This window comes from Ostrea edulis, chromosome 1, assembly GCF_947568905.1.
Source record: "Ostrea edulis chromosome 1, xbOstEdul1.1, whole genome shotgun sequence".
Taxonomy (NCBI): Eukaryota; Metazoa; Mollusca; class Bivalvia; order Ostreida; family Ostreidae; genus Ostrea; species Ostrea edulis.
In genome coordinates this window covers 20,585,221-20,595,783 of record NC_079164.1, presented here as the reverse complement: position 1 = coordinate 20,595,783, position 10,563 = coordinate 20,585,221, and the positions used below count along the sequence as shown (strand labels likewise).

The 10,563-nt window shown below is 35.4% G+C and overlaps 2 protein-coding genes across 3 annotated transcripts; one reads left to right on the top strand and one right to left on the bottom strand.

The window, feature by feature from the left end:
* Positions 1-2,420: 2,420 nt before the first annotated feature.
* LOC125663763 (uncharacterized) lies at positions 2,421-5,420 on the top strand. 2 transcript variants are annotated; one of them, XR_008799709.1, is made up of 4 exons: positions 2,421-3,799; positions 3,913-4,052; positions 4,151-4,352; positions 5,073-5,420. XR_008799709.1 is itself a non-coding variant. In XM_056153011.1 (3 exons), exons 1-3 carry the CDS (start codon positions 3,495-3,497, stop codon positions 4,300-4,302), a joined length of 597 nt encoding a protein of 198 aa, XP_056008986.1. In that variant the 5' UTR covers positions 2,421-3,494; the 3' UTR covers positions 4,303-4,369. The 2 variants fall into 2 exon arrangements, 1 of the variants encoding a protein (XP_056008986.1); XM_056153011.1 differs by lacking the exon at positions 5,073-5,420 and having other exon boundaries at positions 4,151-4,369.
* Positions 5,421-6,107: 687 nt separating this feature from the next.
* Positions 6,108-8,112, bottom strand: LOC130047460 (uncharacterized). Its single transcript, XM_056142616.1, has 3 exons — positions 7,956-8,112; positions 7,359-7,465; positions 6,108-6,761 (listed from the first exon to the last, which is right to left on the bottom strand). Exons 1-3 carry the CDS (start codon positions 8,110-8,112, stop codon positions 6,108-6,110), a joined length of 918 nt encoding a protein of 305 aa, XP_055998591.1.
* Positions 8,113-10,563: the final 2,451 nt, after the last annotated feature.

Sequence of the window (10,563 nt, the reverse complement as noted above, 5' to 3'; positions counted from 1 at the left end):
TTTATTACTTGTTTTAAACTCGAAATAGTTTGGCTAATTTTGTCAATACACGTCTTTTAAACTTATTTTCAAAACATATTGAATAAAGACATACGCTCCAATTGGTTTTATCATATATTTGAATAACTTAGATTTTTCGATCTTTCATGCAACACCTTTAGGGAAATTAACATGAGACGTACAATACCTTCTTTGTTCTTCTAACTTGTACGAGTATTAAAAAGATGATGTTGATGAAGATAGGATAAACTATCGGGTTATGTATGACACAATGTTTCCTAGCAACTTTCCTGTCAGTGATAAGTATATATTACTGGATCCGCACCCAGGCGACAGCATACGAAAGTCTATTAGGATCAAACCAAGGGGAAAATAAATAGAGAGGCATAATAACGCAGATTGAAAGGTGTTATAACCCTTAAAGAAGGCGTAATTACGCGAAAAAAGGCGTTATTACGCGAAAAAAGGCGTAATTACGCGGAAAAAAAGACGTTATAACCCTAAAAGAAGGATGTTATCACCCGAAAGGAAGGCGCAATTACGCGAAAAAAGGTGTTATTACGCCTTTCCAAACGGCATATGCCTTTCCTAAAGGTGTTATTGCGCCTATATTATATATACACCTCGATATAATATTTTAGTCACTGGGGTTTTTTTTTTTTAAAAACTTATCTATCTTTTGTTTATGTTTGCTTGTTTCATTCTGGACATGGGTTTAGTTCAATGTATATATATATTATATATGTATGTATATATATATATATATATATATATATATATATATATATATATATATTCCAAATAGAAAGAGTTGATATCAAACAGTCAAAATAATTAAATAAAAAAGCAGGAAAATATACAGTTCCAAAATATATTTAAATCTAAATATATTTTGGAACTGTATATTTTCCTGCTTTTTTATTGAATTATATATATATATGAGAGTCGATATCCACTCCCTTCTGCCTTTAATTTTATAGAGGACATATTAGGAACTTGCAGAAAACTTGCACATATATATACGGTAAGAAGTTGAGTTAGGTATTTATGAACATAAATGTACATTCTTCCTATAAATGAGAATATATATACACATATTTTAGGCAAACTCGTACCACTCATTGTTTTTGGACCATACCGAGTTCTGAAAGTTCCCTTAAAACGTTTTCTTCCGATGTTAAAGAGAAGAAATATATCATCTGCACCAAAGTTTTTACAAGAGTCAGTTTAGCATTATGCCTTTCAAAGGTTGCATGGTTCATTCATTCGACTATTAAAGACACAAATAAATTAAATTTGGAGTGATGCACATAAATGCATGTTGACAAACAAGTTGATGGTGCAGAGGTTCCACCAGTCTCATTTAAAGTCAGCATTTCGCAAATTTCATAGTTATTATAACGATTTAATTTGCCAATACAACCTATCATTGGGTCAAATGCTGTCTGACGTGTTTCATACCGATTGTTAGGCCGTTAATTCTTTAGCCTACTGGGCGTCGTACGTAAATGGCCAGAGCAAGCTGACCAAAAAGAGCGAGGCTGCAGTAGAAAGTGGAAGGGTGTTGAGGTTTACCTTCGACCATGAGCTGCGAGTGATAAACTCGTCGGTGCAGGCCTCAATGCGAGATACATCGTACAAAGTTCAAGTAAGTGTATATCAACCATTTGACATTGTCATTTTAGGCCTAGAATTCAGTTTAGGATATTGAATAATAGTAGAAATCTTCTCAGGATAACTATTTTTTCTTCAAAGACATGCGATACAGTCATGTATTTTATTAAAATTTTAGTGGAATATCCCCACCGACTTTATAACATATATAATAGTACTACTTACATGTCTTTACACATGTATCGTGTAAAATTTCAAATTACCTACCTAAGTTTTCGATCACTATTTGATATTTCCTAATGGTTTAACACTAACACAGCATTTCATTAAGCAGTAACGTCTTATAAAACAATAGTCAATTGTGTATTCAATGTATTCATTATTTATACATGTACATCATGTGTTTTTCAATACTAGGTTTTTCTGGAAGAAAGTGACAATGGTATCATAAAAAATGCTTCATGCCAGTGTCCAATGGGAGAATTTAAATGTCACCATGTGGCAGCAACACTACTGTTTGGGTAAGTTTAGATAAAAATAATGACTTGTTTACTATGTACCTGACTGTAATTGTGTAATGAGATTTATTATACATAAACCTTAAAAAGTGCCAACGGGATATTCTGGCTTGTTGCTATTTTTTACTTGCTTGCATGGTATATAGGATCTCACATGGTTTGTGGTTTGATATGATTTACTTTCAACGAGTTGTGTTTTCTATTCCCGAGCCTTGGCGAGAGGATAGAAAGCACAGAACCAGTTGAATTTAAATCAAATAAAACCACAAACCATGGAAGATTCTTTTTATCACATGTTAACCCCACCCTGGTTATTCATTTACCTTACAGTACTGTATAGTTGGGAATTTTGGTTCGTTCTGACATTTTGTAAACAAACTATGTAAAACTGACGTTTGTGATGTCACTGGATAAAGGAGTAAACATGTGATAAATTGTAATATGACATGTATATTACATGAATTTATATTAGCATTTTTCTACTCAAAAATTTACACATATTTGTAGTTATAAGAGGGCAAGTAAAACGGACGTTAAGTGTAGTTGGGTCAAACATCCCAAGTCAGCGCCACCTAAGGAAACAGTAACTATGCAGGAGCTGTATCCATCAAATCAGCCTAATTACACGTACATATTTCAGTTATGTTTTTGATATTGATTAAAATTATGTTCTCCATTAAACAACTAGTATCATTTGCAGATTGCTCAAGCATTATTACTTGAATTTTTTTTTGTAATCGAAGAAGTCGAGTCTGTATGATCCCTTAAAAAAAACAAGAAAGTTTTAAGTTGTTATGCTTTTTTTTTTTTTTTTTTTTTTTTTTTTTTTTTTTTATAAATCAGAGCACTCAAAAGAGTTGTAACGGATGACGACAGGTTATTTTTGCATAATCAACTCGGCCAATTGGGGCGCTTTACAGGTTGTTTTCATCTTTCTGAAAACAGTTTCCTTGTTTATGAGCAGTTTTCCTGCTTAGGACTGACCAAGAGTTTTGCATGTCTTTTTTTCTTTTTAGTTATTAATAAGATTTACTTGACAGATGTTGTTGACAGATTTTAGTATTGATTGATTTTAATTTGTATGCAGTATTTGCATTGTTTATTCCAGAATTATTGACATGTTTTATTTTCCATTATTTGAAATACTTTAATAAGAATTTCACTGAAAGTATTGTATTTGGAAGTAATAGATGATTTGAACATATCTTATTTTATAAATAGACAAATGGATTGGTTACAAGTTCTAGCAACTTAGAATTAAATGGGGGAAAACTCCTTGTTTAGTTTGTAAAGATAAATACATTCAATTCTCTACACAATATTTTCATGAACATGTAAAAAAAGTTTTTTTTTTTTTCATAAATGCAAATGCTTTTTTCAATGTTCTTTCTTTTCTTAAAAGCTCTGCATTGGATTTTGTCAAAGGAACCCGAGATTGAGGCACTACCTCTACCAATTGTTGAGGACCTTTTGTGCCAGGAGTACCTTACAGCAAAGGAGCCACTCTCATGGCTGAGGCAGCAACTGATCGTTTCACCTGATAGAATAATACAAACAGCCTTCCTCACAATTGGACAGAGAGATAATGCTACCTGGGCAGCAGTAAGGAAGCATAGATTTACTGCTTCTAATTTTGGACCAATCATTGCAGCTGCAAAGCGCAATAGGTAAACACACCTTCATGGTGAATAGAATTGGCTAAAATTTCAGCCCAATTTCAAAATACATTCAGGTGAAAAAGAATCTTATTAGTAATGGCATATGCTTTCCTTTCCACCAGGTTAAATGTCTCCTTAAAGAAAAGGTTATTGAGTGCCTACAACTTAGAAAAAAGAGCCCCCATCCAGTGCGGTGTTACACATGAGAGTGTTGCTATAAAGGAATACTGCAAAGAAGGGGGTGTAACAGTATTGCCAACAGGTATCTTTATTGACAAAAAAATTTGTTTACATATCATTGATATTATTCTTCTATGAGGACAATAAAGATTATTTAATTTAAGAATATATTATTTGTAGGTATATGGCTTCATGAGACAGGAGTCTTAGGGGCTTCACCTGATGGTTTTGTGCAGGGAACTTTCAAAGACAGTTTGAATGTGCACCTCCAACATGCTCAGAGGAAAACGTTGCCCGACATAGTGGAGGTCAAATGCACTTTTTTCAGCTAAGGACTTGACTGTTGCAGATGCATGTAGTACAATCAAGGATTTTTACTTAGGTATGGGTATACACTGTAATTGACTCAGATTAGAGACATCATCTGTATGACATTTAATGACTCACAGACTGTCATTACTTTTTAGCTATTGGTTGTTGTCTGTCGTCATGTGTTGACAATTACACATTTTTAAACTTCTTGATTTGACCAATGTTAAAAAATCTTCACACTGCACATGTGTAAGAAAAACTAAATGCATCTAGTAATGAAGACCAGGAAGACCTCCACCTAAATTGACAATTTTATGATCCCTGGGGATGGGGTTCTGACCCCAGGGTGGGACCAAACTTAATATATATTTTTTGTACAAGTTTGCTGACACTGTATAAAATCTAAATGTATACTTAGGAATAGCAGAAAATTATGTACAAAAAATGGTGAATTTCACAACCCAGGGTTTTGATTCTAGGATGGGTCCAAATTAGTCATATCTATTGATGCTTTAATGTTAATACATATATTATATTATGTAAAGCATTTGATCATTGTATGCACTTTGAGGGCTGTGAAGTTTTAAAAATACATCTTGTTTTGTACTGTTGCTGAACATTAGAATTTAGCTTAGATATTCAGAACAGGACATTTTTTTCCAAATTTCATAGCCCTTGGGAGTAGTGATACTTTTTCACTAGTGCTCATGTGACCGATAAGGTCTGTGGGCCTCTTTTTGGCATAACATGGGTGGATTTAATTTCATAACCACGTTTATCTATATTTCAGTCAAAGAGGAAGATGGTAACATTACTTTGAAAAGGACACATGACTACTGGCATCAGATACAAGGACAGCTTCATTTGTCTGGAACGCAATGCTGTGACCTTGTCATTTGGACTCAAGTGGACTTGGAAATTATTAGAATATTGAAAGACAACACATGGGCTCAAAACATTTCAACAATGCTAGATTTTTATTTCTCAGATTTTCTTCCATCTTTATCAGAATGATTTGCTAAATATATCAACACTACAAATTTATAATATATGAGAAATTTTCATTTGACTTGATGTACATATATATCTAATATAATATATAACTTTTGCTCTCATTCAGCTTTAGTGTTCTTTTTTTTTTTATTATTCAAAAAACATATACTGAAAGAAAATAATACTTGGAACAATAAAATCCCCAAAAGTAACAATTTAAGAATTACACAGTATGAATTTCTTATCTGATACATTTGCCAATAATCATGCTTGTAAGAGGTGAGATCAAAATTCAATGACTGACAAAAAACTAAATTCAAATATTTTTCATAAAGATCCTCCTCACAAGTACATATCATGAATGTTGATAATGATTTGTATGTGAAAATCGATTTCAGATGACATATTTACCGGTATATTTACCATCCTCCCCATAACTAATGGTATTTGAATTTAGATTTTTATCTGACATTGATTTTTTGATCTCTCCCCTATCATGCATGTGAATAACAAATTAAAATAGCTGTCATATAATAATACAAAGAGGGATCTACATGTTTTTCCAGTCAACATGTATAGCATTCAAAAATTGTGGCCTAGAATCTACTCTTACAGTAGCTCATATTTGTCAGCAATCTCCTTAAGAAGGGGGGCCTGTAAATTAACTAGACAGCAGCACAATTGAAATAACTTTGTCGTCAAATGTCTATACTGAGCTGGCACATGATTAAGGATTTCATAATTCTTTATCCTTTCGTTTGCTCTCTCGACATGAATTCTACTACGTCCAATTTTATAACAAAGTTTTGCCTCTTCTTTGGTAAAATGCGATTTATTTGACAAAAAAAGGTGGAATGTTTAAGGATACCCCGGAAGGAAGTTTGTCAAAAATATTAAAGCCTTTATCTGCAAGAATAAGATCTCCAGGCTGTAATTGGTCAAGAACTTTGCAATGCTGTACTATGGCTGCATCAGATGTGGAACCGGGATATAAATCGGAAGTAAATACAAGAGCACCATTTGGAGCCACACAGGTCACCGCCTTTACAGTGTGTCGGCTTTTGTAGTTGCTGTATGTAAGTGATTGACTATTCATATTTGATGGTATATCTTGGGTGATTTCTGTGGCATCCATGGCAATTCTTGCCGAGGTGAAATCTGAAAAGGATTTTGGCATAGACCCTTTGCACTTTAATTGAGAAGGAATACCCACAGCTTTCAATACACCATCAAAAAAGATTTCATGAAGAGCAGAGATAAATGTATTTATAATGTTAGATATTGTAGATCTGCTTGTACCAAATCTAATAGCAAGGTCTAGATCTCGAAAGTTTAAGCGTAGCTTCATCAAACATATTAGCAGTTGGTCCTCTAAACTAAAGCAGGTGACCTCCCAACCAACATAATAATTAAACGGCGCCATTCGCTTGAGAATTTGCACAATAACATTGAAGACGTCTGCTGGAAATGAGGTGTAAAGCAGCATCTAAAAAGTAGAAAAGGGAAAAAATTTATCACTAATAAGAGGCCCGTGGGCTACATCACTCACCTGAGTCACCTTAGCTCATATTTAAAAAAAATTCCTATATATTTTTATGTAAAACTTTGATCTCCCATTGTGGCCCCATCCAACCCCCAGGGGCCATGCGTTTAACAAATTAGAATCTGCACTGTGTCAGGAAGTTTTCATGTAAATTTCAGCTCTTCTGGTCCAGTGGGTCTTGAAACAATTTTTAAAAGACCCCACCCTATTTTTGTGATTATCCCTCCTTTGAAGGTGGCATGGCCCTTCATTTGAACAAACCTGAAAGCCCGTCACCCAAGGTTGGTTTTGGCCACATTTGGTTATAATTGGCCCAGTGGTTCTGGAGAAGAAGTTGAAAATGTAAAAAGTTTACAGACAGACAGACGACGGACAACAGACTATCAGAAAAGCTCACTTGAGCATTTAGCTTGTAATACAAAAATTTACAAGAAAACTGCTATTATGTTTTCAGTATGCTGATTTAATAATTGATTGGGGTTTTATGCCGTTTTGGCAATATTTCAGCCATTTTTCAGTATGCTGATAGAATCAAATTACCTTTTCGGAATCTTCCAGGATGTCTCCCACCGTCATTTTGGGTTTCCTCATTTGGAGGTTCCTAATTTCTTCCTGGAGCTCTTTTACCTCGTTCTCCAGCTTTTCCACTGCAGATATATTAATTTACAGAGTAAATATCACTTTAAATCTGACTGTCACTTTTATGACTTCTTTATAATAATATCCTTAGATCCCTCTTATTTATATGTTTCACATACACTACAGTCCTTGAATTTTAAGGTGGCTCACTACATCTTGAAAGAGTTTCTCAAATCAGCATGAAATGATTTGATTATGAAAGATATGATGATATATAATGAATACTTATGTTAAAATGGCAGAAAATATGCAATTTTGGATAAAAAACATGTTTTAAAAAAAAAAATCAGTACATATAAACAAAAGACTGGCGGATTTGAACCTGGGATCTGCGGTTCACCAGACCAATGCTATGACCACTGAGCTAACATTTCAATCAATAAAAATAATTTCACAAAACATTTAAATCGCCATCTTGTGGCATGGTGTCATAAAGAGTATAAGCCTTGATGTAGTGAGAATTATATCTATATTTACTGGAACTTTATTGTTTCTTGCCTGAATTGATTTGTTTTTGAATGAGCATAGAAGCCTCAACATCATCATCTGAAGTCATGTGATAGGAATGGTCATGATCTAGATAACCATGATCATTACAAGATGCAGATTGTTCATCCATCTCATCATTGCCAGCTTCTTTAGATTGTTCATCCATCTCATCATTGCCAGCTTCTTTAGATTTCTTTTTCCTAAAAATTAGTTGTTGTTTTTTAAATTTTAACATTTTATCTTGAGGCCGTACATTTATAAGGAACCTACTAATTTTAAGATCTAATCACCACACAAATGAGTAGCTCAATTAAGTTTAATTATTGTGCATTCCAGTTAATACATCTACTAGTCGAGGGTTTTTGATCTGCACTGCTACTCATAAAGCAGTGACAGTTTTCATAGGTTTTTTTTAAGTAGCAGTGCTGATTAGAAACCATCAACTAGTGAAGATGCAGTTTAGGGACCAGTCAATATTTATTGGGGGTTTGGACTGGTACAAAAGGCGACAGGACACACAGTTTTTGGGACTTACATTCTGATAGGACTCCAACATTTTTTTATTTTCAACACTGATAGGACAGCAATATTTTTTCTTGCAAATGTAACATTGAAAAACGAATATAAAAAGTTTTTATTCAAATCCCAGAACTTATAGATCTATCATACAAACAATAATGCTGAATTGAATGCATGCTTGATTTGAAAATGTTTTTTATGAAAGGTGAAGACAACGAACAGTGATAAATTTCATAATTCCTATAAGCAATACAAAATAGATAGTTGAGGAAACACGGACCCATGGACACACCAGAGGTGGGATCAAGTGCTTAGGAGAAGTAAGCATCCCCTGTCGATCGGTCACACCCGCCGTGAGTCCTATATATCCTGATTAGGTAAACGGAGTTATCCGTAGTCAAAATCAGTGTGCCAAGAACGGCCAGCAATCGGTATGAAACACGTCAGACAGCATTTGACCCAATGATAGGTTGTATTGACGAACTAGATCGTTATAAAGACCATGCATAGAATTTGCGAAATGCTGACTTCAATCGAGACTGTTGAAAGGCCTGTACCACTCACTTGTTTGTCAGTAGCTTGCTCGATTTAAAAACTGACCATACGCAGAACAAAATTTAGTTGAGAGATATAAACACTATGAGCAGGTGATAATGGAATATTGCTACATGAAAATGGGAAGTTGACGATGGAGAAGCTGAAATCATCCCGTTTGTCATACTGTTGAGTTGTCAGTCTGCCGTTAATGTCTACTTTCAATAAAATACCTTAGTATGAAGCATAAGTGGACGACTCTGTGGTGTCCTTTATTTCGAACTCACAGGGATATGTATCGGATCGACATAATATGAATGAAAAGAATGCAGCACAACTCGCCCCAAGACAACTCGCCACCTCTCAGAACAACTAGCCCCCTCTCTTGAGACAACTCGCCCCCAATATCATATATAAATATAATATCACAAATTAATCCTATTTTGTGTGTGTGGGTGGATGGGTGGGTAGGTGGGGATGTTGGTGGTATAATGATTCTTTTAATAATGAGAGGAAGTTATCTAGGTTACATATTCTGATCCCCGTCTAACAGTCAGCCATATACACTATGGACTTCAACATATTGGATTGATTGATTAAATTTCACTCATATGGAGACGTCACCACTGCCGGTGAAGGGCTGCAAGTTTTCGGCCTATGCTCGGCGCTTATGGCCTTTGAGCAGTGAAGGATCTTTATCGTGCCACACCTGCTGTGACACGGGACCTCGGTTTTTGCGGTCTCATCCGAAGGACCGCCCCATTCAGTCGCCTTCTACGTCAAGCAAAGGGTACTGAGGACCTATCTTAACCCGGATCCCCACAGGTATCAACATATTGGAGTGTCACTATCGAAGCCGTAGTTTATGAGAAGCACAATCATCTCTACTCTGTAGTTTATAGGGACCACACCCCTCTATAGTTTATAGGGACCACACTCCTCTGTAGTTTATAGGGACCACTCCCCTCTGTAGTTTATAGGGACCACATCCCTCTATAGTTTATAGGGACCACACCCCTCTGTAGTTTATACGGACCACACTACTCTTTAGTTTATAGGGACCACACTCCTCTGTAGTTTATAGGGACCACTCCCCTCTGTAGTTTATAGGGACCACATCCCTCTATAGTTTATAGGGACCACACCCCTCTATAGTTTATAGGAACCACACTCCTCTGTAGTTTATAGGGACCACTCCCCTCTGTAGTTTATAGGGACCACATCCCTCTATAGTTTATAGGGACCACACTCCTCTGTAGTTTATAGGGACCACTCCCCTCTGTAGTTTATAGGGACCACACCCCTCTGGAGTTTATAGGTACCACTCCCCTCTGTAGTTTATATGGACCACACTCCTCTGTACTTGATAGGGACCATACCCCTCTGTAGTTTACAGGGACCAAACTCCTCTGTAGTTTAGAGAGACCACATCCCTCTGTAGTTTACAGGGACCTTACATCCCTCTGTAATTTATAGGAACCACGCCCCTCTGTAGTTTATAGGGACCACACTCCTCTTGTCCCCGAAATGAAATAAAAAGTTATGTATTATACTGTCAGACATT

Bases quoted from the DNA above. Each gene is read 5' to 3' on its own strand.
- LOC130047460 (XM_056142616.1), bottom strand. From the start codon at position 8,112: ATGGATGAACAATCTAAAGAAGCTGGCAATGATGAGATGGATGAACAA. The intron at 7,466-7,955 runs GCAAGAAACAAT...ATATATCTGCAG, and splicing joins TCAAAAACAAATCAATTCAG to TGGAAAAGCTGGAGAACGAG. The intron at 6,762-7,358 runs GTAATTTGATTC...TCTACTTTTTAG, and splicing joins TCCTGGAAGATTCCGAAAAG to ATGCTGCTTTACACCTCATT.
- LOC125663763 (XM_056153011.1), top strand. From the start codon at position 3,495: ATGCAAATGCTTTTTTCAATGTTCTTTCTTTTCTTAAAAGCTCTGCAT. The intron at 3,800-3,912 runs GTAAACACACCT...CCTTTCCACCAG, and splicing joins GCAGCTGCAAAGCGCAATAG to GTTAAATGTCTCCTTAAAGA. The intron at 4,053-4,150 runs GTATCTTTATTG...TATTATTTGTAG, and splicing joins TGTAACAGTATTGCCAACAG to GTATATGGCTTCATGAGACA.